This window comes from Ixodes scapularis, unplaced genomic scaffold, assembly GCF_016920785.2.
Source record: "Ixodes scapularis isolate PalLabHiFi unplaced genomic scaffold, ASM1692078v2 PGA_scaffold5__190_contigs__length_132052651, whole genome shotgun sequence".
Taxonomy (NCBI): Eukaryota; Metazoa; Arthropoda; class Arachnida; order Ixodida; family Ixodidae; genus Ixodes; species Ixodes scapularis.
In genome coordinates this window covers 87,609,188-87,636,989 of record NW_024609880.1, presented here as the reverse complement: position 1 = coordinate 87,636,989, position 27,802 = coordinate 87,609,188, and the positions used below count along the sequence as shown (strand labels likewise).

Here is a 27,802-nt window from a genome sequence, read left to right as displayed (position 1 = left end):
GCTCAGAAAGTTTCATTTTGAAAAGTGCACTTTCGCTAATTAAAAAGTTAACTAGTCAATTGCTGGTTACTTGTTTAGTTAATCAGTGTTTCTTGCAACTTCTGACGTCCACCATGGCTGGCAGTGTGTTCCCAGAAATCTTCTTGATCTCAACCACACCATTTGTAGCGATTTTTAAAAGTCTTCGCTAAGAGACTTGGTATTTAAACAAGTACAGACACCTGTTGCAATGGATTCAATGCCAGTGACCTCTTGCACTCGCTCTGTCTCTCAAGTGGCCCCTTCTGTTGTTCTATAGGAACAGCTCGGACAATGGATAACCCCTCAAAGAAACGCAGCTGCTCTCCCTCCAACAAGGTCTGAACGTCCGCGGGAGAACCAAACAATGGCACATTTTCAAGGTCTGCCAAAGGGCCCAAGCATGTGCTACTGAAAGTCGCTACGTGCAAGCCCTCAAATTCTATTAACCTCGCAAGTAAATGAGAGTCTTCCGAAAGCTCCAGCTGAATATTCTCAAAATTTAAAAGCTGAGAGATAGGGAGAGAGGGAACATTACTCATTTCAATTCAATATAAGCACAAATCAGTGGATTAAAATGGGATGTGGCGAAGCAGAAAAAAAAACTACAAAAGAAAGTTTTTTTTTTTTTTTTTCATTTCTGCATTTAAAGTACTTTTGAGGTGCAAAACTGTACAGAGGCCTATAGTTCGAGGTAAAGCCAACAACTACAAACACACACTGTCATGGTCCGGAGAGAAGCCAGCACAAAGCATGACTGCCACCGACAGCAACCGTTTACTTATCAAATTAAAGGGGCCATGAAATGAATTTTGGGCTGGAATAAATTATTTTAAATTAGGACTTTACTAATCACATATCGTTTAGTTGGCCAAAAGAAAAAGGGTAGAAAGTCAAAAGCCAGCTTTTCGGTACGAGCATTTGAAAATATAGCGGACTATTTTGTACCTTCTCTCCTCCGAAAGCTCTCCGCCTTTTCACTATGATATACCCGCGGTTCCTAAAGCGCGTCAATGTGCCAAACTGACGTCAGCCAAGCCCAGCTCATGCATTGGACACGAGAACTGCGTCACTCGGGCGTATGCGCTCGTCAACAATAAATCCGTCGACGAATATTCGGATTCGCGTTCGTGGCCAATGAGTGCCCTGGCGGAACTTATCATCACTGGGGAATGGCAAGTTCTATGGCGTGCATAAAAAGCACGCTGGAAGCTAGGAGTCATCGCACCGGTGCCGAAGAATGTCACGACGACGTGATTTCACAATTGGCATTTGAGTTGAGGATTAAAGCTAAGGAGGAAGAAGTAGGAAAACTGTTTCATGACCCCTTTAAGGGAGTGACGTGCCCCTAGCTCGACGCTGTTTTCAAACGTTCTGGAAGCATCTCCAGTTACTCGCCAAAGATGCCAGAGACAGGCGCGTTTCCGCTTAACACCACAGAAAATTTTGCCTAAAATGTCTGCCGTAAAATATCGGGGGAGTGACCACTGACCACCTCACTTTCGCTGAAAACTGGGTTAATCTAGACATGGGCACTTCTGCGGTATTTTACGGTAGGCACATACAAGGCTATTTATGTAGCGCACCGCAACTAAATATTCTTATAAACTTGAGCGTGTTGGTAATCTACATTGACTTAAAACGAAAGATACACACAAGAGGACGAAACAGATGACACAGCTTTCGAAAGCTGTGTCGTCTGTTTCGTCCTCTTGTGTGTTTCTTTCGTTTTAAGTCAAAATAAATATTCTATGCCCGGCTTCTTACGAAAAAGAATGCATGTCCGGCAAGCTACGCAACTGCTGTAAAAGCGAAAGCCTGTGTGGTCAAGCTTCCAAAAGACAAATAAAAAACTGGGTTGAGCGACTACGGTGGAACGTAACGCTACTTCATCGAGCGGCAGCTTCCACTTCAACATGGCCAGAGGACTGAATGAAACTTCCTCGCGGGGGCCGCTGACCCTCGATTTCTTAGGTACACAAAGCAAAGCGGGGAGGTTGATGGGCGCTTACCTGCGTGGCCCTGTCCACCATGGGGCGACCACAGTAGCTGTGCAGGTCCCGTGGCCACTGTGCCGAAAGGTAGATGGCATCGAGAGAGGCTGTCCGCCGCATCAGCCCACCCAGCAGGCTCAGCGGCTTCGACTTGCACTCTGCGCAAGCAAAGGCGTAAGCAAGGCCGTCAGCACTTGGCACAGACTTCCGCATTGGAGCTAAGTCTGAAGGAGTCTTCGGTATTCATCAATGCTGTCATCAAGCCGCTCCTCATACAATTGGACTTTGATTCCACATCCTTTGCGTTGAATCCGCCCAATTAGGAAGCATATTTTATGTAGCAGGAAGCAATTCATCGTCTTCTGCAACTAACAGCATTGCTGCCATAATTGCAAATTGCCGCTTCATGTACGCCTCCATTTTTCTACTCTCATCAGAATTCACAGACCTGTTGTTGAGAGTGCGGCCACTAAATGTACGCTGTGCACTTTGAAAAAAGGTCTATTGGTGGTAACTGCCAAATATCCAAGAACAAGCAAGCATCTGGTAAATGAAGAATCTTGTCCCTCAACTCCTAGATACAGCCCAAATAACTCTCCTTTTGTGCCAACCCGTCTTAGTGCAAAGTGAAAACTCTGACATCATTAGTTTGAAAACACCAAACACTGACTGCATGGTACTAAATTTGGGTCCTTCTTGTTCATAGTCTGATACTAGTTCAGAATGCTCCAGTCCAAATAAATGCCAAATAAATGGTAAGGTGCGAATCCACCACTGAGAAATATCACAATATTCAATGTTGACAACACCTCCTATCAGTTTCAGTTTTAAACATGTACCCTCAACTGCCAGGCTCGGAACCATACTTAAAAACAACTCAATGCCAACTGTCAAAAAAAAAAGAAAAAAAAAAGCACACACACACAACATTTTTATTGTTGAGGTTGCTATGAAGAAACAGAAAATTGTCAACATGGACGGATTCGGACTGGTTTGCCTCTCTTAAATTAATACCCGTTAATGAGAAGTCCCTCTCCGTTAGTGCACTTGATGTTGTTATGGCATGCACGAATTGTGCCATAAGAACAAGGTGTGCAAACTCAAGCTGGCACAAGTTTCACCACTCCAGAGAATTGAATTCCGGCTCCTCAATCTATTTGTGGGGGAAGAAGAAGCCACATGCAGCTTCTACTTTCTTGTGGCTCGTACATTTTGGGTTTTTGGTTGCTTTTTTTGCCCAAAGAACATTTTCTGCTCTTTCCTTGCCAAACAAAAATATGTTTGCCGGGACGACTGATGCTCCTGCATTCTTTACTTTTTCTAGGGACAGCATTTTTGGCGATATAGAACATTCTAAAGGGATCTTTGGTGAGAATCGGATTTTTCTTGACGTAAGGAACAATCTTCTTCCCGATTGGCACCTTTTGTAGTCTATTTTCTCCTGCAATACATTTGATGATGCACTTCATAGTATCACTTGTCATGGGCTTAAGCTGAGCTAGTTGGTTCATTGCTTATGATAGGCCAGCTAAACAAAAAATACACACACAAAAAAAAATCACATACAAGAAAAACACAAAAACTATCACTTGCTCACACTGTGCGATCGCGATCGCACATGTTTATGGGCCGCCTCGGCAAAAATGTAGATCCAGACCCTCAGATATCCGCAAGCTGGCACTTGCACCCTATCCTCAATCCGCCAAATCTGATTCATTTTTATCCGCATCCGCTAGTTTACTGCCGATGATCTGCGGGTAATCCGCAGATGTGCAGGGCTCTAGTGACCGATGACAATCAGGGTGTGGAAGGAGCTTCTAGCACATTATTAATTTGTATCTGACTACAGCAAACTTTCATACTTTTACCTTTCTCCTGTCATACTGAATTCTGTGTGTACACGTGTACGCATGAAGGTGACAAAAATCACAACATGAAAGCAGCCGTTTACTGTCCATACTTCGGAGCAGCACTGCCCCAAAGAGTCAAGCACGAGCCATGCAATGCTCCTGCACACAATGCAGGGCTGAATAATGTGTTGTAATGGCAATGAGCTGGAATCTTTACAATATACATATATACGGCAGTATGTAATGTAACAGTAGCATCAGTCGGAGACAGAGTTGGACAAAAAAAAGAAAAAAGCTTGCACTTATAGGTTACCTTCCTAAGTCGGGAGTTTCCGCCACACTAGCAGTTTTTATCGCAGTCGTTCCATTTTAAGATACAAGTTAAATCTGGTGACTGCTTGTCTGCGATAACAGTGTTACTCTGCATACATAGTGCTTTTTTTGTTTTCACATGATGTTGAGGAACGTCAAATAGAGGTTTTATTTGAATTCCCAATAAGCCGAAGCTTAGTATATTTGTTTTCAGAATGGCTGGAACTGAGTGGTTATCTTTTTATAAAGTTGTGGCTAAGCAAAGAAGACTGTAAAAATCTTGTTTAAATTTTCGGGGAGACATGGGCTTATACCTGCTTTTAGAGAATGTGTCTGGAATGCAAATATTGGGGAAGACCCGGTTTTGCATAAAAAAAAAAAGAAAAAGAAGAGACCTACATATACACTACAATTGGACGTCCAAGCTGCCACAAGGGTAGTTTCGACATAATGATTGTGCAGTTGAACAACAATACATGCACCTAAAACCTCTAACTCCAGCGACCCTCCTAAATGGGCCTTCCTCTTTTTCTTTCCAACAAGAGTGATGTTTCTGCTGATGTATGTTAGACTGGAACCTCCTTTTCATAATTAGAATGAAAAAAGACAAATATCACGTATGCACACAATATGCAACAAACCAGGAGACACGTAAAAAAAGAACTGCTCCGTTCGTTGCACGTCTCGCTTAGTTTGCGAATGCTTTTTATCTTGATTTATTTTTTTTTCTCAATTTTTACCTACTAGAATCTTCACGCGAGATGGCAGTATTCCGAAACAAATAAATACAGATAACTAAAGTGACTACACCTTCAAGCCCCACATGTCCACATGCACAGTTGCAGGAGTACACGCAACACCTACAGTGTGTAACATAGAAATCTGTGTGGAAAGCAAAGCAGCCCAACTAGACAAACGAAAAAAGAAAATAGAAAGCGACAAATGCATATGGCAGATGAGGAAGTACTGCTATGCCGTTTTTATCTGGCTTTTTTTTTTTTTTGCTTTTGTATTAGTGCATTTGGGCCATGCATAGGATGACCCAAGGTCGCATCTAACGCACCAATTAAGCCAGTGTGGCTCGTCCATTAAAGCGGACAGGGTGTTGCGGTACGGGCGACGCAGTCAGGCGGGACAAACCGTCAATGCGCCGGAGCATGCCATGAATAAGAGCATGTGTACAAGCAGTGCGGCGTCCCTCCTAATCAGCAACGTGTATGAGAGGACCTGCGGAAGCATCTGACAAAGGGGTCGTTTATTTGTCTTTTCCGACTCGGACACCAACAAATATGCCCAAGGAGAAAAAGAAACAAAAAAAAGAATGAACCGTGGAGATTTGCGTGGGTTTGGGTTCAACCTCCGACACTTCCTTCGTTTGTCTGGTGGATTTCTTGTGTCAGTATCTCACTGGTACAGTGCAATCATCTGTATGTCAGTTGAATGAATACACTGCACAAATAAAATGAACGCAATATTTAGAGCCATGGCAATTGTTTCCGCCTGTACAAAAAAAAAATTATGCTTACTTTTTTTTTCACGCAGCACGGGATTTGCAAAAAGTGCAAGGTGCAGCCATCTCCGACTTTAACTTTCACCGATTGATACAGATTAAGAATATATATATATATATATATGTGTGTGTGTGGGTGTGCGTGTGTGTCGCGATGACATATATATCGTCGCGCGATGACAGCGCAGCAGAGGTTGATTGCACTATCTCTCCACGAGGCGCGGTGCCGCCGGGGCCGAGATGCGCTCCGATAGCAAACCGAAACTTAAAAACCCGTCGAGTTTGTGCGGTTTTTCTGAAAGCCGTAAAATGCTTCGCGTGACTTTTACCGTTCTGCAATTTCCTAATTTAGTGTTTTTCGACGATGCTGAGCAATTTTCTAATTTAAACCATGCCCTTAAAGACAATATTAAAAAGTTAAATATGGTACGCAAAGATAATTAACAACTTAATTATCCTGGACTTTAATAATTTTCCTAAATAGGCCCCTGGTTTAGGAAAAAAACGCCACAAGCCTTTTTTCGTTGCCACGAGTAGTTTTCGCAGGAGCGATTTGGCCTGCGTTCTCTGAAACACCCTGTATATATATTACTGATTCAAAGCAGTTGACCTTTGTGCGTGCATACGTGAGATAACTGTGGTATTTCGAACCAACAGGAGAGCGAGAGAACAAAGGAAAATCCAGACGCTCCATAAATTAACCTCGATGAAAATCTCAACCAGTCAGGCGTGGAAGGAACAGTGACGTCACCAACGAAGCTGAAACTAGAAGCTCCGCCTTCACCGTGAGCTCTCTGCCCTTGCTAATGCGGAGCGCAAGTTCGTCTGCCAAACTGATTGGCTCCGAGTGAAAGATGGTGGCCAGATCTCGAAGCAAGCTGCCTTGACGCCTACCCAGTCTCCTTCAATGAGAGCCAATCAGAGCTCGGCGTCGTCCTGACGTCACTGCAACTCCTGCGCAAGAAGCAGACGACTTTAGGGTGTCTACATGTAGGCACCCTTGCTTTCCGCATACAAGTGTGAATGAGCAGGCACGCGCAAACAAAGCACTGCGGAAGCCAGCGAGCTCGCGTCAGCGCGTTTGTCCCTTGGGATTTCGGGAAACCACGAACGATGACGTAATGCGCCGGCCTTCTAGGCGGCATTGGCTGGAGACACCTCAAATACAACCCTTCACCAGCTGAGCCGCTCTTCACTAAACAGCTTCGCCGCCATTGCAACAGCACGTCCAACGTCGCCTTGAAGTAGCGCAATCATGTCGACGAGCACGGAAACAGCCGACACACGAGAAAAGCTGCTGATCTCTGTCGACGATGGCAGTCAGAAAGTATAAAAACAATAACATGTCCAATGACAAAAAAAAAAAAAAAAAAAAAAAAAGAAGTGTAAGTATTGGAGATGGAGAAAGAGTGATAAAATGTCCTTTGGAGAAGGCATGCTAAAAACGCTCGCATAAATTGTAAACATGGTTCTGCTATGCTTTGGAACCCATTTCTCGTCGCCGTGCCATCGAAACTCGGTTGGCTCTGAAAATGCTGTAAAGGAACGACGACTGTGAAGGATCCAGCATTTGGTGCGAGCGCTGGTGACTCGACACTTTTTGAAGCCATCCACAAGCGCGCGACGTAGTTCCAACAAGCAGCCTTCGACAAGTAATGCGGAGACAAATACAAAACAATTTTAAAACGTTTATACAAAAAAAAAAAAAAAATGGATGGTCAAACGACGACAGGGAATGTTTTCGTACTACGTCCCATAGCGAGCTGTTTTCGAGACATTTTGTTGGCGAACCATTCATCGTACGGGCATTTCCGCTTACTCGTCGCATCCGTCTCTCGAAAGCAAACACGCGGCAGAAGCAAAATTGAGAAAAAGCAGCCATTTGTGTTTACGACGCTTATTGTAGTAAGATCACTTTGAACACATTCCGAAAACTGAGTAACCGATTGTTTGTTTTTTTCTCAAAGGGCAACGCGATATGATTTCTTTAGCCGCGGTTGATTTAAAGGGGCAGTGCAACAATTTTCAGACTTTGTCCAATTAACTGCGGAAATTAATCTGCGTCACCTATGGAACGAAAAACCGAAAGCCGCATTTTCTTGCGACCGCTAGTTCTTATTTAAAAAAAATTAACCAAATCGAAGGTCAAAGTGCCTCCCAACTCTCCACGCCGACTTTCGAGTGACGTCTCTGGGGGTTCACGTGGTTTCCCCTTGGGCCCTCTCTTCAGAGACCCCAGCCGCTTCCTCCGCGATTGTCGACTTTCAAAGGATTAGCCTCGTCGAAGGTCGCGGCTAGCGATAAACACAAAGGACGGTTCGCCACGGGGCTGACGGCGAGTGTAGCAGCGGAGGGGGACAGGGTTTGTTGACTTCCGCGCATCCCCCAGAGACGCCGTCATTTTAGTTCCCGTAGCCGCCACCGGCGGCTGCAGATCGGCAAATAATTCCTCTTTGCCTTGCGATTACGCAGCAGAATAGCCGTTTTTTCGGTAAAGGTGACGCGTTTTTGGTCACTTGGGCTTGTATAAACAATATAAAAAATGCAAACTGGCAATTCTTTCAACATTAAAATCGTTGCACTGCCCCTTTAATCGATAGCGTGAAGAAAACTGTTCAAAGTTGTATTTACCTTCTCTGAGAAGCAAAGACCACGAAATGGCGGAGGAGGCGACCGATAAGTCGTCTGCTAAACCGCCGTTCGTTCTCGACGTCGTCTGCTAACAACGGCGGCGGCGTATCGACGAACGCACCGGAGCAAGTCGTTGAATCGAAGCGAGCCTACATGCCTCGACAGTCTCGGCGACCAGTGGTTACGACCGTCAGCCAGTAATCGCAGAAGCACCAGGCAGACTTGACACAAACCACCGAATGAAATTGACACCGCCTTCGCACGCAGAAGTGAAAAAAAGAAACCGAAGGCGGGAGGCACAGCATCGGCAAGCCAGTCGCGAGCGCACGCCGCTACGTAAGAGGAAAAAGAAAAAAGGTAAGCGAAAGTGACGAAAAGAAAGAGAGGAGAGGACAAAGAGAACAAATGACAAAGAAGAAAAACCCCAGCCGCTAGCGCCACGCAGTCTACAGAACGCGCCGACCCTGAACAACAAAACAAGCAAAAGGAGTAGGCGAAAGCGGCGCGCAGCAGGCAGGAGCACCGCCAACAACGGCAAGCAGGAGAGAGAGACGCAGGAGAGAAAGGAGACGAGGACGAGTTGGAGGAGAGAGAGAGAGCATCATGACGTCACGCAAGCAACGGGCGATCCGTTTGCCGCAAGACACTCCGAGCTGCAAGTTGAAACCAGAATCCAGCCCAAGCAGAACCGAATTTAGGAATAAAAACGAAAACATAAAAAGAGGAAATAAGTAAAAAAATACGGTCACGTGATCGAAACAAAGTCCAATGTTTCCTGCAAACGCATTCTCGGAAATTCGTCGGTTGTGTGTAGCGGATGATTGCAGGCGGCAGGCAGGCAGAAAGCGCAGGCAACTTCGCTCGCTGCAATTACTGCCCGCTCGCATTCTGCCTAAGTGCTCGCAATTTACGGCGTAGTTTCGCGATTCTTAACGCGCCGTACCGGAGAGACGAATAATTAACATAGGCCCCATTGCATGCTGCCCCCCAAAGCGACGAATAATTAATATAGGCCCCCCCCCCCCCCCCCCCCTTGCAAACACAAGATCGTCGGGATACAAAGTATAGAAAAAAGCCAACGACAAGAGAAACAGACAAAGAAAAGAAACAGCAGGAAGAACCGGTCTCTTGAATTTCCTCACACTAGTTTACGCTCATGTTTTGTTTCAAAAAATCTTTGTGTATATTTTTTTTTTTTCATTTTTACTGAGTCACCACCATTTGTATACAAATACATTTTTTGTTTCCTTTGTGAAATGTACAAACGCACTTGAAAGACACGAGAATCATACATTTTCCGAGAAAAAAAAAAATATTGCGTAATACAGGCCGCCGTCAATTTAAAGGGAAGTACGAGTACAAACGGAAATTGCTCTTTTCGGCCGACGAGCGATTTTGCCTGCTCTAAAAACAAAACATACACAAAAAGTCTAGTAAATTTATAATATTAGACCGAACTCAAGCGTTCGGCGCGTGCGTGATACCACCACAATTTTAGCTCACAGGACGCAGAGCAGAGCTCCAGGGAACTTGTCGCACGTGCAGAAAGACAAGTTTCCTCCGATGCATTGCGGCAGCGGTAGCGTAGTGAAACTGATCGGCGAGAACAGTCTATTGTGCTGTGTGTATGTTTTGGCAGAGACAAAAGTTAGTCAGTCTCAGCTGCATATGAGAAATTGACCCAGTGCAGTACGACCACTGGATCACGCAGCAGTTTTGCTGCGAATGTCAGGAAAGGCTACAACTTTTTGTCCAAACACAAACAGCAATAATAATAATTATTAAAAAAAAAAAAATAACCGAAACATGTGCGTGTGATTTCTGGAGCATTTAACTACGACAATCACACTAATAAATATCACTGACGTATATTTTCCTGGGTTTATTTACAAGGGAAATCGGCGGATGTCTTTCGATGTTTATTTACTTTTAAGGTATCGGTGTATTTCAAGTAGTCTGACATAGACGGACGCTAAAAACGGTAATTATCGATGGAAAGAAAAACACCCACAAAAATTTGTTTTACTCTAGGTTTTGACAAAATATAGTCCCAACAGGAGAAACATTTTCAAGAAATCGACGTTTCCTCGGTTTGAACCAATTTTGTATTTTTGATGTAAACGAATGTTTATCGGTGTTTTCCGGTTTCAACCGATATTTGTATTTTTGACACCGACGGATGTTTATCGGTGTTTTTCAATTAAAATCGGAAAGTATACGGCCTACCTACGACGCACCTTAGCAACCTGAACAATTTGTAGCGCGTAGAACATGAACATCAATCACCCTATGCAGCGCCTCCTATATAGTTACACAATGCCTGTCGGCTCCGAGCGCTGGCAAGCGGAAGGGAGAGAGCAAATAGTATTGTGGCTGCCGTGCGGTGGAGCCACATAGGCGTACAACCCTGCCGTGTAGTGAAGCCAACCATCTCTTCCGTAGGAGGTCCAATGCTGTCGCCCCAGCAGCACCGACAGCAAGAAATTTAAATGTCATGGACCGACAGTTTTGAGCTCGAAACCAGCTCGCCGTTTTCAACGGAATATTACTTCTTATTTTCCTACCTTTCACCCGCACACGACCCGGCGTAAACTATTTCTATGCAATCGCCAAAGCCCCAAAACTGCCGTCGAAGCAGACAGTCAAGCGGCCAAGCGTCCTCCGCGTTCGCGCTGCAAAAGCACAGCCTAGCCGTGCTCGTTGCGTAGTTTCGTATTTTGTCTCAGCGAAACTCGTTTGAATCAGGGCGGTCACATTTAGAAAAGTGTTCCACATGTTGTTGAAAAAGACAATTATATGATATATCTTCAATAATAATGTAAACACAACATGCTAGAAAAATAGAAAAAACGAACGTCCGCCAGGCGGCGCTACCTAGCCATACGCGCGTGTTGTGAGGTGAAGCATCGGGCCCGGACACCTCTTGGAGAGAAGCTGACAGGCATAGTGTAACTTATATAGGAGGCAATGCCCTATGATAACAAGGGAGCAGGGTTGATGGCAGCCGTTGCGCGCATTAGCCAGCTGCAAAAATCGGTAACAGTAAAAAAACAATGGCGAAAAAAAAAAAAAAAGAGTTATATAATACACAAAAGTATCACGTTAGCCAAATGAATCGTCGGCCAAGATTTTGCGCAGAGGTCCGAAGGCGGTGTATTTTGACTGTCAAAATTTCGGAGGATGAGCTACGGTGGCCGTCTGCAAATGAAAGCATGGCCTCCGAGATTCCCGACGCGCGGGATCTTGGCGGCCATGATGAAAGACACCTGGTTGACGCAACAGCCGAAAGATGGCGGCAGCTGTTGACAAATCCCGAAATAGCTCACCAAAGAATGTTTCTTGTTTGTACCGTGTTTATTTGGTGTTTTGCTGAAAAATTACAATTCATGCACTACATCGAAAAGGCCCGCGTTGTATTTCACAAAAAAAAAAAAAAAAAAAAAAAAAAAAAAAAAAAAAAAACGCGCTCTCACTTCTACGAGCCCCCATCTGTCGGCAGTTGCGCCCATCAGACCCTTTTCTTAGCAGACGGACGCCGTGGCTTCTTCTTCTCGACATGTTGTAAACCCTACAATAAACAAAAAAAAAAAAAAAAAAAAGAGAAAAAAACGGACGAAGACAACAAAACAAAAGTTAAAATTTTGTTGTCTTCGTCCGTTTTTTTTTTTTTTTTTTTTTTGGTCCCTTATTTCAGGGTTTACAAGATGTCGATTCATTGCCAGCTCGCCTGCACTCCATCACTGCTTACAATTCTTATTCTTGTAAACATTTTATTACAGTTTGACCTACAAAATGCGCCATCTTCGGCCACATCTGCACAAAATCTTTACGCGATGCGTTAAAGAATCGACTCGTGTAATCCCTTAAAAGGCTCAACGATGGCTCTAGAGGCTACATCCTTTGTATGGGGCGGTAACTTAAGCCACCTAGTCTAGTTTGTATGCCTCCCCTAATTTGTTTTTGCTCGGATTGTAAATCTGTACACTTGCCCGAGACAACACGTCTCTACGCCAACAACACACGAGGACGCCACCGACAAACCGTAACCGTTTACTCAAGAAAAAAAAAAGAAAAAGAAAGTTAGCGACACACGTTTAGCGATAACGAGGGATATTACTCCTCCCCTTCCAGTCGAAAGCAAGTAAACCAGTCAGGAACAATGGCTACGAAAAAGAGAGAAAGACCACAGCAAACCAAAATACGAATAATGAGGAACCTCGTCCAGATGAAAACACAAAAATAATTAAAGAAGTTAAAAATAAAAATAAAAAAAAACACGTGCGCCGTTTAAAGTGCGGCAGTACAATAAACCAATGTTCCCTACTTTATTTCTTTTTATATTTTTTTCTTTCAGTCTCTTGGCTCAAAATGGACCTATAAACGACAGACGAGGACAAGTAAATGAACGACACCACCGAAAGGTTCGCCGCGAGCAGTAAAAAAAAAAAAAAAAAAAAACAAAAAAAAAAAACCGGATCGTTAAAGAAAGAGAAGCCTACAAACATGGCGGCGTCGTAAGCGCGGCCAGGCAGGGGCGGGCGGACCGAACTACACACACCGAGAGCTCCAGGCCGGCGCCGCCGCCGCTGCTGCTGAGCTGACGCGGGGTCAAGGACCGATAGCGCGCCTACACCGAGCCCCCCCTCCCCCCAAATAAAGTAAACGGGAACGATAAAAAAAAGGGTGAGGAGGACGACTAAAAAAAAAATCATCAACAAAGAAAGGACCGCGCAGCTCGCGTCGATGCACAAACACCACACGTCGAATGCAAGTGCGCCTCGCGTCCACCCTATACAGCGTCAATCATCGACTTCGCGGGCTGCGATGTCTTTCGTGCCTGCCAAATCGAACCCCGCGTAATCGTCCTGGCCTCCTCACATTGCTCTTCTCGTGTTTGTTTGTTTTCCTGCGCGCCCAAGTGAAGGGTACACTATACAAATCCTCTTTTTTTTTTTTTTTTTTTTTTTTTTTTTTTTTTAAGTGACGATATTTCAAAGCGCTCGTGAAGGGGGTCGCCTATAAGCGACCGCAAAAAAATTTCGATAAAGTGAATTAAAAAAAAAAAAAAAAAAAAACAAAAAAAAAAACGCGCCATAGAAACACGCCGATAGCGGTCACTTTTGTTTGTTTTTTCAGGAAGATCCATCGGTGGATTCTTAGGGAGTGCGTTAGCATGGCCTTTGGGAAACGCCACACATGTGCCCCTTTGGGAAATGCTAACGCTGACCCTTTCCTGTTTTGGCTTTCTCTTTGGCTTCGTCTATTTTTTGCTGCCTCTTTTTGGCTTCGTTACGGGGGTCAACGTTAGCGTTTCCCAAGAGTCACGCTAACGTATTCTCTAAAGGGGCACTGACACCCCAAAGGTCGTATTTCTTTTGGTTGTCTAAAACGATACAAACTAAAATCATACCACTCAAAAAAAAAAAAAAAAAAAGAACTACATTGCGGGGAAAAATTTTTCCCGCGAGCGCGCACGCCTTTTTATCTTTGACGCTTCTCTCTTCCTCTTCTCACCTCCTCGCTTCTCTTTGTTTGCGACGTAATCGATTATGAAATTTAGAAGTTTCTAACCGACATTTCATTGAATAACGGCATTCCTAAAACATGTTTTTTAACGCAATCGCGAAAGCACTACTGCCCTTCTTTTTTAAATACCAAAAATCGGGGTGTGGAGTGATGTCGCCTCCTGGCTCTTTATCCTTCCTCGGAAAACATGGCGGCACTCGACACGTGTAGCACTAATCATGATCGGTAAGCCGAAAAAACAAAGTTCTCTCTTTTTTTTTCTTTCTTTTTTTTTCCCCCTTTTTTTTAGGTGTTTGACGATTTCTCGATCTAAAAATGAAATCGTCAAACCGTCAGAACAACTCGATTTGGTGTCTCCGTACCGTAGTTTCGGTTGTGAGTCCGCTGGGGCAGCCTTTCACGCAGAACCGGCGCGACGTGACCCGTCACGTAGCTCACAGTTGTCCACTGCGCGTTTTTTCGAGCTCACACCCATAGCCGCCTCTGTACTGACAAAGCCTGGCATATCGCCGAGACGCGGCCGCCAAAAGTGAAAAGGTAGAGTGGCGGACAACGGATGAGAGGGGAGCCATGTAACGGGCGCCCCGCTGCGGCGAGACGCCGAAACACGATTGTCCCGAGCGATGGAATATCCGCTCGTGCTCCTCGCGTTCCTCGGGCCATAGAGTTATTATAATGTACGCTAGAGGTTCAAGTGGCGCTAGTGTGCTGACGCAAATTGAAGCAGACAGCAACCAGTCGAAAATTGACTTCCGGCAATGCATTTCTATGGGAAAAAGTGAGTGCATTTTCTCTCTGCGCTCGATCATAAGAGCAAATATCCCGAATAATTCGTACGTACTAGGTAGCTTGGAACATTTCTCAGTCAGGCCGACGAAATAATTGGTCAGTTACGGTGTTTTTCTTTCAAATTCATCGCATTAAAGACGGTGCTAAAACAGCTTCGTACGTGTATTTATGTGCACTGTCGGACACTGTTAGCGCGAACACGACGTCGGCGCTTTTCAGCGTGGGGGATATACGTGCCAAACGAACGAAGAACATCTGGAAATTAAGAAAGACGGCAAAAACTACGCAGTAACACCGGATCAGTAACTACACGTGCATATACGATCGAAATTAACTGAAGGCCACGTAATCTATTCCTATCTTAAATAAGTACCGGTTTATTCTTTCTGCTCTGAGCGAAGCTGCTTGTTCTACGTTCAAAATATCACTCGCACGCTCGAAATCTTTGAGAAGAAGTGCCCGATAAAAGCTGCCCGGCAGAGAAAACAATACGAAGAGACAACTTTTATAGCCCACGAACTTTATTCTCTACGTTTTGAATGTTTTTGTCCGCTTATGCACGACGGGGTCATTTTTATATAGTGACAGGACTGGCATATTATCAATATATAAGCGTCACCGGATTGCTGGCGAGCCTTGAACACACTCTACATTCCTTTCGATTGAATTTTGCTTCGAATTGTCGCTTGTTTTTACACACCTGCTGCGGAACACACGTTTGGGACTGAAATGTAGCTAAGTTAAACATCGGTCACTGATGAAGAAAAATGCTCTAACTAAAGCAATTACACTTTTACAGTGTTAATCAAGGTACATACTATTCGGTACGACCCAAATAACCAAAGTGTTCCGTGTTATTTTTCGGCAAAGAGGCAAAATGCACGCGCGCTTTCCCATAGGAATACACAGGAGCACCGCAAAAGTAGACTGGTTGCTGTCTGCTTCAATTTGCGTCACGGAAGTCGCATAGACACTAGCGCCAGTTGAACCTCTAGGGTACATTATAATAACTCTATGCCTCGGGCTACCGCTTCTTTTCTCGTCGGGTTTGAAAACCATGTATCGGGTGCTCGCCGCTGCAAAAGCTGTGCGCTGAGTACCAGCTTCCTTGGAGAAATGCTCTGTGCTACCAGATCCTCGCGCTCCAAATCTGCGACCGGGCACTCTATGGCTCCGTGGTCGAACTGCCAGACTTTGTGAGAATAGGGGAGGCTATGTCACACCGTTTCGAAGAATTTGAGATCGCTGAAAGAGCCCTCAAAGAACTTGGAACTCGAAAGTGAAGCGTCGTCTGCTCACAGGGATAGGCGGCACGTACGGAGGAGAGCGGTTGATCGCGGCCGGGTCTGGACGGTTCGGAGGCGTGAAAAAAAAACTCGAATTGATGACTCAATCTTTGACGTCACTGGACTGGCGCAGATCGCGCGGAAAACTTCAAAATCGGTTTCTAAAAATTGTTTTTTTTTTTTTTAAATTTTGAACAAGGCAGACAACACAAAGTGTAACATTCCAACGTCAGTATTGACATGGTAGGTTACTATGTCAGTATTGAACCAGCTCGCCGGCGCAATTGCTTTAGTTTCAATAATCATGCGTGATTTCATTAATATCAGAACTTATCGAAATGATAAGGCGTACGTCGCTCCGGCGGTTAGCTGGCTAGAAAACCAAAGAACAAAACTTAACGAAGCGTCCACACGTGACTGAAACGCAGGCGCGCATTTGAGCCTCGCGGAAGCCACGCCTCGTCCGCCGAAAAGCTACACCGAAGAGCTCCGGCTTAAACTGATAAGGTGTCGGCGACTCAGGAGGACTCGGAACTACACGCCGCAAGCAAACATCTTGTCTAATCGGGCGCTCTCGTAACAAACAAGCGAGCATGCCTGACGCGTCCTTCCCGGCTCTTCTTTTATTCCCCCTTATCATCCTCTCCCTCACAACCGCGGTCGCACGCACACGAAGGCAGAAGCATTACGCAAGAGCTCTCCACGAGCAAACAAACGGAAGGGTTGCTCTATATACGAAGCAAACACTACACTATCCGACCTCATTTGTTTAATTTTTATTCTTGTTGTAGGAAAGAGGTTTAAGGCTCCCCAAACGTTCAACTCACAAAACATTTTCTTTTTCCAGGTTCTTAACAAGACTTTTGCGTCATCGCATTCGCTACAAACAGGGGGGGGGGGGGGGGGGGGGGGGGGAGTCGCTGGCCGAGTGTGTCGGCACGCCGTTCATATGATGGGCTAGAAGGGCTGTGTGACAATAGCACGGACGAAAGCCGCCCTGCGATTCATGCCCACAAAACGCAGTATAATCGACATGCAGCGCCACCTTGCACCACTGGTCTAGAAGACAAGAAAATGCCGACGAAAATGGACAGGTCGAACGTTTTATTTTCCGTCGCGGCGATGTTCGAGGCCAAGGAGGCTTCATTACCGCCACAGCAACAGCGCACTCCGCGACAAAAAGTGGCTTCTTTTTCTTTTAACGGCGATTGAACTCACGCGATTCCATCTCTATCAAAAATATATACAAAATTTTTTTTTTTCACGAATTTATGGGTTTTATTTCTATTTAAACCAAAAAAGTGACGCCCCATCCGCATCCTCGCTCCCGATTTCTTTCTCTCATTGTCGCGCCGTGGCCGTTGGCGATCCCAGCCAACGATCCCAGTCGTGTAATCGACCGCTTCCGCTCAAAACATCGCAGATGGCATGGGCCTATAGCATTAGCACCCGTCGCAGATTCGCGGGTAAATTGAGCGTATGGTTGTCTCACAAACTAGCTGTTGCCCGAGAGCTCGCTACGACAATGTTGCGGCGTTGAACGTGCATCCGAAGTCGGTTGGTTGCGCAGCAGACGACACTTGACCAGCAGGCGACAGCCAGTTTCCCCGGGCCTCGCATTTGGCGCAGTGACACACACACGCTCCCGTGAGGTCACATCCCACCTGCCCCGCACCGACGCTCTTATTGGGTCGCAGGAGCCGTAGCCTCCACAGTTCGCCAAGTTCTCGTGGGCTAAATCCCTCATCTACAGCTGTGACACCAGACGCCCAAATACTTTTAGGAAAAGAGTATAACTAAGTCGAGTGCCGGCCCAGGTGGTACACGCAAAACATAATGCAAAAAAAAAAAAAAAGAGTTTCTTTTTATTATTATTATTATTTTTGATGTCCACGTTCGCGCCTTTGATGGCACTGAACAGACCTCGCGAAGCAAAAATAGTATACTAGGTCACGGGTGAACGTGCCTCTTCCCAGGGAGAAGAGCTAGACGAAACGAGACGAGACAGCCAGCCGTTCTCCGAAAGGTCATCGCCGTGAGTGATAGATGAGACGGCCGATTTGCTCAGAAATCTCCACAATGGTCGCGAACGTCTTTCTTATAAACTACTAATATATATATGTATATAAAAAAAAAAAAAAAAAAAACATTTTGATACCCACACGCTTCTCTTGTTCTTTTCTGGCCCAAGATTTCCGGATCAACAATATGCGTTTCATTCCATACCGCTTTCAGAGCCACTGGCACGCGGCCAAATTTAATGTCGTTTTCATCGAATGACGTTCGCCCCGAAACTCGGTTGTTTGCTACCTCACGGGAAACATTTAATGGCGTTAGCTGGAAATTACATACGCTACCAACTAAGTTCGGGGGGAAATCATTCGCAGTTGCTCTCGAGGACTTACTGAGTAGTATCTCGAGCACTGCCGTATCTGAGTAATCAACATAAAGAGTGACTCAAGTGCTTTTTGCAGAAGCTTGTTTTTGATGGCATATTGTTTGTTGGGCTTTGGTCAGTAAAAATGACCAGTTCTACGCGGCAATAGAAATATACGGGCGCTATTTTCCCCATTGAGGGGGGGGGGGGGGGGGTAAAAAAGGGGGAGGGGACACTTTTGAGCTTTAATTACCTCCGCAAACTTTGACCAATTGAAATAATGAATTGCAAGTGGATTCTGAGCGTTACTATTATTGTTTTCTTTTAGGCGCGTTGTGCATTGTATTACGGCAAAATAAAACGTCTAATTCTCGGCTGTGGGGCCTGGAACGCTTGCCGCGTCCAAAAGAGTAATCCCTCGATCTCCACCTGGTGACGCCATAGAGGTGTCACGCTTAGGGCAGGGCATCGATTAAAATTCGCCTAATCGATCTCGTTTATTTCCAATAATAACACTTAAAAAATTGTTTGTCTTTTTCAAGTTACGTGATAAACGGCGCAACAGAGAATTTCGATTATGAATAACCTGGATAAACAGTTGAGAACAGTTCAAAGACATTCACAACCACAGCTTATTACTTCAGCTGCATGAGGCAAAACGGGGTTCGTTGATATTCTCCAGCAAGAGGGACATTCTTTGACTTTTCACAAAAGTCTCCGCCGAACTGAACGGACGGTATCACGGTACTGAAGTGGCCGAAACACGTGCAACCTTCTGAACTTGTCTGGAGTTACGAATCTCGCCCCACAGTTCACTTTAGGTTAACGTTGCACCGAAGGTGTTGCTTTTGGTACAGGTGTACTCGTCCACGTCTGCGTGGTGAAAACGTTTCATTTTTGCTTTCTTTTGGTTCGTCAAAGCTTTACCGATTAAAATAATTAATCGATTAATCGGTAGGTTCATCGATCAATTGCCCAGCCACGCTGTTGCCGGTCGCGATCCTGGCGGTGTCCCCGCAGCGGTGGCAGACGCCTCTTCTGCCGCAGGTCGCTCTCCAGTGAAGCAGGCCACGGAAGCTTCGGCATCCGGAAGTTGGGACGTATTGGGACGCCGTGACGACAGCGGCACTCGCGTTCGGTCGTGCTACTCGCAGCTTCTCGTTAGCATCTCCACGACTAGCCGCCAGGATCGCGACATTCGACAGCGTGACTCTCCCGGCTTTTGTGAAGACATTCAGTGTCACTTCGGGACCGCTTTTGATGTGTAGGGAGCAGAGGACGCTAAACACGCCAATCGAAACAGCAGAGGACTAGGGTCAGATCACAACGCGTCGTGCCCAAGAAATGGCGACCCCCAATGTTGCTCGATGAACCTTCGAAAACGGTCCCTGGCTCCTGCACTCTTAGAAAAAGGGTATGGATAGTCCTCCCTAAGGGGAGGAACGGTCTTGTAACCTATGCTCCGAAAGGGAGAAACTTTCGTCCCTGAAGCAGGGGAGCAAATAGTCCCTCCGTCGCCTGCATCTCATAGGGGAAGTGTAGTAGACCGTTTCCGCAGCCCGCTAAGCACCCGGATAGCGCTCCGTGATCCGCCACAAGACCTACAACTATGCAGACAAGGCTGGTAGCGCGCATGCGCAGCTGTGGCGTTTTCTTCAGGGATACCGCAGGGATACCGTAGCGGAGGAGAAAAACGGTCTACTACAATTCCCTATTATGGCGGCCCTGAATCGAGCAAATCGAGCTCAATAAGCCTTAACGAGGACGCTACGTCTCTTATACGGGACGATAGGAGCAGCAAATAAAGGCGTAACACGAGCTTTCCGCGAACTGTATTTATTTCCGAAGCCAGATTTTCCCGCGGGTACAGGAACTTGCGTTTCGAAAGCAGTTAAGCGCGAAACACATGTACGACGAAACCGTCCGATCCGCAACCGACCGCGCAATACGACGGTCGGAGGCGAGGGGTTTCAACGCTCTCCGATGCTACGAAAACCCTCTCCCCCCCAAGGTCATTCCGGCAGTCCGCACGTCGGATCGGAAGGTTTCGTCGTACATGTGTTTCGCGCTTTACTCAGTCTTCTCGTCGTCAGCACTGCGATGTTAAACGGAGATAACCGATACCCAGTTACTTCGCGCACTTTACATCTTACCTTTGGTGTTCCTCGAGTCACTATTCCTTCGTCCACCGCACATGACGGAGGAATGGCAAACCAATCCGCGAAACTAAAAGCCGCTGTCAAGAGAACAAACTCGAAGCAGCTGTTTATCGCGTAGCGTGAAAGAAGGTTAAATCGCTTGCCACGAGATGGCAGGGTCAAGCAGAGTAATTGCAAGTAGCTAGGCTAGGTGGCGCTAGGTACCGCCCAATTCATGTTCCACAAAAGAAAAAAAAATATATATATGTTTCAAAATATATATACAGATTTCCCGGTGACTTTTCGTAAGGTAACGTAAGAAAACGGGTCTGTGTGAACGAGCCTTAACCGCTTCCAATCGCGGCTGCAAAGCATGCAGCCGGGGCTAAGCCAATCAAAAGTCAAGAACGAATATTGGCACTTTTTTTTTTTTTTGCACTTGTTGATTAATAAACACGTAGCGGGGCTCGGCAGCACATTAGCTGAAAGAGCACACTTTCAATTCATTTGAAAATGTAAGCTTTCACACTTTCAGGAGTGAAAAAAAAAAAGAAGGTAAAGTTTGCAAACTTACACGAGATTTCAAAGTGCTTGTCTTCAACACGAGCCGGCAGCCGCGAGGCAGAACGCCGAGAAGAGTACAACATGACGGCTGCCTCGTTTTCTCAGCAGACGATACAACCGCGCTCTCCACTGGAGCGTCACCACGGCGCCACCATCGCATCCCGAAACTCCAGTGGCTCAGATATATTCGTGTACCACTTTGTAACGAGACTTAACGACTATGGCTCACGTGTCGTCAGTTTACCATAACACAAACGTGCAAACAAACAAATAAAAAAAAAACAATAAAAAAACTACCGACGTTTTTAGAGTTAAGAGTTTCTCCGTCCCTTCGTCTCCTTCAAAAGTGAAGACAAAAAAAAAAAAAAAAAATACCAAAGGGGGGAGGAGGAGGCAGACAGACGAGCCGCAGACAGCTGCACTCGCACTGAAAGGAAGGCATACATAAAGATGGAAGAGTATGCAAATCGCAGTCAATCTAGGACATTGACACACGAGGAGAAAAACAAAACTGCTATAAAGTGAGTCATGACATCCCTCCCACGGAGAAGACAGAGAGAGAGGAACGGGCTTAGCTAGGCTTGGCTTGGCTGCTGGCTAAATGTCGTATCGAGAGGAGAAAGCCACTAAAAGAGTGGACGAGGAGGGAAGGGAGGGGGGCGAGAAAGAAGTGCAACGTGCCAATTTGTTATTTCAAGACAAACCGACTACGATGTGACGTGGAACGCAATACTCACGCCAGAATAGCGATGGAGCCCCGATTCTCGGAAATTAGAGACACTGCACGGTGGATGAAGAACACAGAGAGAGAGAGAGACGACGGAAGAGAGGAGGAGGGGATCGCAAACCCGGGTTTCGGTGGTTAAATAAAGACTCGGAGGTCGGAGCCGAGACCTTGAACTCGCTTTTCAAGGACGCGCCGTCAGTTGTGAAGGGCAGAACGAAAAGGGGAACCCCTCCTTCCTCTTCCTTCCCCCCCCCCCCCCCAACTCCAATAGGGCTCACCACGCGAGAGGGGGGGGGGGGGGGGGGGGGGGGGCAACAACCCGCAGGCCCCCGAATTCTTGAGGGCGGTTCTCGGGTACCCCCGGCGGCGGCTCCGGCGCAAATATGTCCTCCGCCCTGGCTGGCAGGAAAAACCGAATCGACCGACTCTCCTCAGACTCGTCGGAAAGAGAAAGAAGGGACGAAAGAAAGAACGAAAGAAAAAGAGAGGGAGAAATGAAAGAAACAGCAAACGACATGCCGGTGAACTTTCGACTGGCACACATACGCGTGTCCTCGGAGCGTGGTGTGGGCCAGACGAGTATTCAAAGGGCTCGAAAGGACCGAAGCACCTCCGAACCGAAAAGCAGACTCCAGGGGGACGCAGCACCGCCAACGCTCCTCCAAGCGAAGGTCCCTTCTTGAGAGCTACTCTCTCTGTCTCTAGAAAGAGACTGATTTTTTTTTTCTTTTTTGTTTGTTCAGGTAGTTGTTAACATCCGGTTTCTAAAGGATAGTGTACCCATTTGCGTTTGAGCGTCCATCACGAGAACGGCGATCGCTTGTCACATATTGAGGTGAAAACAATGCAACTAAAACAGGAAAAAAAAAAAAAAGACGGGACTTAGCGCTTAGTCTCGTATTTTCTTGTTCTTCGTCCCTGTCTCGTTGCACCACTTTTACCTCAAGATGACACATAACCAACTAGTTCAAACAAACCGTTTGGGAAATATACTGAAATGCCAGGTGTTCCAAGGCTACACGACAGATGGCGCCAATATGTCCTCTCGTCGTAAAGATCGCAAGAGGTGTTAGAGCACACGGTCGTGAGCAGTCACAAGTGCGCGTGAGAACCGGCCTTTGCGCGCTGTCGCGCGATCTGTAAACACATCGCGACACTGTTAGCGCGAACGAGCCACCGCGCGGTTTTCCCTGTTTCGCACTCGGTATCGAAGGACCGTCGCGCATACAACTAGTGTGGCGGAGAATGCTCAGTAGGGCTTCTAACTTCAACGGGAAGTTTTGACACCGTTCCATAGTCAAATGCGAAAAAGCGCCGACGTCCTGTTCGCGCCAAGAGTGTCGCGCGGTGTAATCAGCACTCAGTAGAACATAGTTGCGGTCCCGAGCTTATTAATTAACAACGCCATTTCACTCATCCTTCCATCGTCGTAAAAGCACAAGAATGGAACCGTCTCCCCGCTTTTATCGCTACCATCACTAACATTAACCTGTTCCAAAATGTTATACGCTAACTTCTTTTTTTCCCCTTCGAATATTTATGATTCGTTTGATTGTTTGTTTGGTGATATATTATTAATACTTTCATTTTGTTTACGGTTCTATATTTTTATTTTTATGCGTCTGCTCCTGCCACTATAATTCCTTCGGGCCCCGAAGGTAAGTTCGATAAACGAAGAAATACACGCAAAAAGAGAGCTTCTAGACAGAGAGGGAAAGCGGCTCAGTCCTGCTGAAACAAATCTTGGGGGTCGGCTTCAAAATGAGAGGAAAACTATGCGCCGAGATTGGCATCCAATGTGGCGCTCAGTCAGACACGACCGGCTCGCCTCCCTTCCTCGTAAACTATCTGGGCAGCTGCTGCACGCTCGCTGCCTTGTTCTACGGTTGTTCTTTGTGCGTCGGGATATCTCCAGCAAAGGGAGCCAACCTTCAATTAGGCGGCGCGACGGCTGCGGCGGGAAGAATTCGACACGGTCGGGGATCGTCCTCTCCCTCATCCTCGACGGACAACCAGCCCCGGGGGCACGGCACGACTGAGAGGGGCGCGCCGCCACGCATCCACGTCGACGTACAAAGGAACCGGCCAAGCTGCAGAGCGGACGAGAGGGCAAGAGATCCAGCAGTCACGTGACAGTCGAGTCACGAGATGCAACGACTCAATAACTCCACTATTGGTCCAATATGGGTAAGAGGTCGAATCAGTCGAGAGATCCAATATCGGTAAAGGAAGTCCAACCGGTCAAGAGATACCTGGAGTTCAAAGATCCAACGAGTCGAGACATCTAACGGCTACGTGATAGCCGAGTCATGAGGTCTAAAGTCGGCAAATCCGATACGAGTCAAGAGATCTATTGATAGGTGTAAAGAAGCCCAACCAGTCAAAAGGTCAAACGAGCGCAAAGTTCTTAACACAAAACTTTTGGTGTGACTTTCGAGAAGCGCCGGGGTTTCCGGTGTTACGAAAGGATCGTTGAGCTCCGAGGATTGCGTTGATCATACCGGAATTATTTTTGAGGGGAAGCCAATGGATCATTTGCTATATCCCCCATGCGCTCCGGCCCGCGCTAAAAGAATCGTGGGAACGGTGCTCCTTCAGCTCCTTCGTGATCGGTAACTTCGACGCTATGCTTGGTTACACAGCTTTAGAGCGTAATTCGGAGTCATCCTGAACAAGCGCCTGATATACCCCAATGACCTGTCATATCGCTTTTAAAATTTCATCTCAATGGCAGCGTTTTTAATACTGTGCATGCTGTCCACCCTTTCAACCTGGATGGGCGGCAGAAACCTCTTACATTATTATCATTCTCGTACAGCTTCAAAGACGCTGCTATTAAGTTAGAAACGCTAAAAATGCTACAAACATCATTCTCGAATGCGGGCCGCGGGGCGCTTGGGAATATTGCAAATGGTCTTATCTCACCAAGCGAACTGCGCAGGCGCGCGCATTCCGGAAGTGGTGCCGCCGCCATGCTACTTGTAGCCATCGCTTTCCGGCTTCCCGGCTGCATAGGGCTACGGTGGAGCGTACATCGGCGTACATCATCGTCTGAAACGCCCCGGTATCGGCTTGATTTCTCCTGCACGTCTGTACTCCATAAGGTTGTGTTGTTTATAACGCCTTAAGCGCGATCCAAACCAACGCTTCCTTTTGCGCCTGTAGGTCGTGCGGCTGCGGATGTGACGTATTTTCGTGACGTCGCGCCGCTTCTTCGCTCCTTCCGGGCGCGCACAAGAAAGTTGGTTGATTTCAAATTCTTCTCAACGCGCACAAAAACGCGCGGTGACGTAGTAGGACGCTCCTGTGTCCCGGCCAATCGGTGGAGGGCAAGCTAGTTCCGGCTCCGCTTTTCTCGCCGTCTGGCTGCCCTCTCCTCCCCCCCCTTTTATTCTCTTCCAACATGACAACGCGATCTCTCTCTCTCTCTCTTTCTCTCGCCGTCTGGCCGGCCAGTCTGTCGCAGTTGCACTTTGCTTGTGCGCTCGTGCCGAAGTTTCGCACGTCCAAACCAAAGCGCACGGTTCTGACTCAGAAAGCGCGCCCGGAAACAGCAAAAACGCCCCGAAATGCGTCACATCCGCAGCCGCACGACCTACAGGCGCAAAAAGAAGCGTTGGTTTGGATCGCGCTTTAGTTGGTCAACAAGCACAAAAAAGCAATTGCAATCGTCTTATCGCTTTTTTTTTTTTTTATGGATGTAGATAATGAAGCCAGATAAATTAGCCGGGAGGCATCTCCTGACTGGCTACTCTGGTGAGGTTGGGGAATGAGGATAAATAGAGGAAGGAAGGGTTGGAGGCACACAAAAATAAAAGGAGATCCAATCGAAATTAAAATCGAATTAAAAAGAACATGTATCAGTATTAGAGTTTCTTTTTGAGGAGTAGTTGTAGCCGTTGTGGCGGAGGCTTTATTTTCCCTTGAACCCAGTAGTTTGCGTAGGCCAATTCTCCGGGAGGCAGCTGAATCTCCTCTTTCCGTTGTCTCCGTTTATCTTCATACTGAGAACAGACCAAGACGTGCCCTAAATCTTCTGTAAATCTGCAGTTGGAGCAGTCTGGTGAATTAATTTTTCTTACGCGGTGTACGCATTGGTTAGTGTATGCCACCTTTAGACGTATTCGGTGGAGCACAGCTTGGCGTCGTCGAGTGAGACCGCGAGGTACACAAAACGATAGGCGAGGGTCGATAGCTCGTAAGTGTGTGCATTGATCAGTGGCGTCGTCCCAGAGGCGTGTGGCCATAGTCTTCCCCAGTATGTTTACTATTCTTTTTGTGTCTGACCTAGTAAATGGGGCTTGCATCTTGTGAATGGAGTTTTAAGCATTTGTTGCCACAGCGTCGGCCATCTCGATGCCTGGAACGCCGCAATGACTGGGAACCCACTGGGTGCACAGTGAGTGACCTGTACAAACTGCGTTCCAATGTAGTTTAAGAATGTCTAATAATAGTTGACCATATCGCTTTCGAATCGTTTTGTCCTCTGCTTCGTCGTCTTCGTGAACGCGTGAGCGTGAACCTACTGCGTTTACGCGGTGGTCCCACTGCGGCTGCGTGAAAAACAACGACGCCACTTTTCGGTTAAAGGGCGATTCACGTACACACTTGCGTTGAGCCCGACCGTGTGCGAGGGTTGCTATGGCAACAGCTGCGTTTACTCCGTTTAGCAGGAGCCGACGCAGCTGTTGTCATAGCAACCATCGCACAAGGTCGGTCTCAACGCAGTGTGTGAATCGCCCTTTAATCGCTCTAAAGTTGGAAACGAGTAAACAAGTAGTTCAATGGCAAAGAACACAAAACTTCGAGGGTCCATCGGCTCGGCGTAGCACCGCGGAACAGCATCGAGTGTGTCGGTGGGAAACTGAGCTTGGTAGTGCTCAGGCTTCTCGTGCATAACGTTTGATTGACAATGAACTTTAAGAAAGAGCTAAATAGACTTGCTCGGGGAGCGATAGTTTTCCGAAAGTCGTTTCATTCTGGCTGACAGCCTGTGTGACAGGAATATGCAGATGAACTGCGGGCAGAAGCCTGCACACAACAACCATGGCTGACCCGCCGTAACTATACTCGCATCTGTCAAAAAGAAGCAACTATGCGAGATACCTAAAAACGTTGGGTGGAGATGAAATTTCGTGTACAATTTATATTCTATTAGCAGCTAGCAATCACCCGACGGCGGAAGCTTCTTTTTTTTTTTTTTTTGTGCGGTCTCGATTGGTGTTTAGGCCGAACGGATCAGTAACGCCAGCCAAAATCAAGTTAAGTTGTGGTATAAAGTATTCCACCACAAGGTGGGTGAGGTTCTTCTGCAGCCTTTTTGACAGTAAGTGTTGCACTTCTCAACTGTACTATGCGGTGTTTTCACGTTTTGTTTAAAAGCAAACAAAAAAAAATCTACTTTTTTTGAAAAAGTCGTTTCATTTCAAGCTCTGCATGTCGGGAAACACTGCTCTCTTTCAGTAACTGTCCTGATCTTTTGAAGTACAGTCGTGCTTGAAACATGTCGTCGCAATAAGAGTTATAACCACCAAGATACATCGCGCAAAAAGTGTATTAAAAATGAAAGACGTTTACAACACCCCGTAACGCCGAATTGGAGCGCAGCTCTTGAGGAGGAGGAGGGAAGGGTACTGAGGGGAGGGTATACCCCTCCTCCTCCCTCGTGATCCTGGGGGTCACGTGACCTGGGGTGGTTCACGTGACCTGGGGTGGTTCACGTGACCTGAGGGGGGGCGGGTCACGTGACCTTACGGTTACGCCGACGGCGACGCCGCTCAAGCCGGAAACGGGTGCATAAGAGCTGTGCTCAACAGGAGTGTTACATGACGGCACAAGGTGACGTCACGTGCTTGGGGGCAGTGGTGCGACGTGGTTCTCATAGCCGCCGTGGTTGGCGCTATGGATGCCACTGACGACCGGGGGTAAGCGCGGTGGAAGCTTCTAAAACCATCCCACATTGCTGTCAAATTGGGATTTCGCATAACGCGAGGAATATTTGAAAACACGTATTTCAAGCAGACGACAGGAACACCCTCCCACCGTCACGGAGTTACTGAACGGGATGCCGGGGTTCCCCG

The 27,802-nt window shown here is 46.7% G+C and overlaps 1 protein-coding gene across 1 annotated transcript in view; it reads right to left on the bottom strand.

The window, feature by feature from the left end:
* LOC8034137 (glucocorticoid-induced transcript 1 protein) overlaps positions 1-27,802 on the bottom strand; it is a 102,499-nt gene that overhangs the window by 19,234 nt on the left and 55,463 nt on the right. Inside the window, exon 2 of the mRNA XM_029984279.4 lies at positions 2,031-2,170. Coding sequence (XP_029840139.1) covers positions 2,031-2,170 — 140 coding nt within the window. The remainder of the gene's footprint in view (positions 1-2,030; positions 2,171-27,802) is intronic.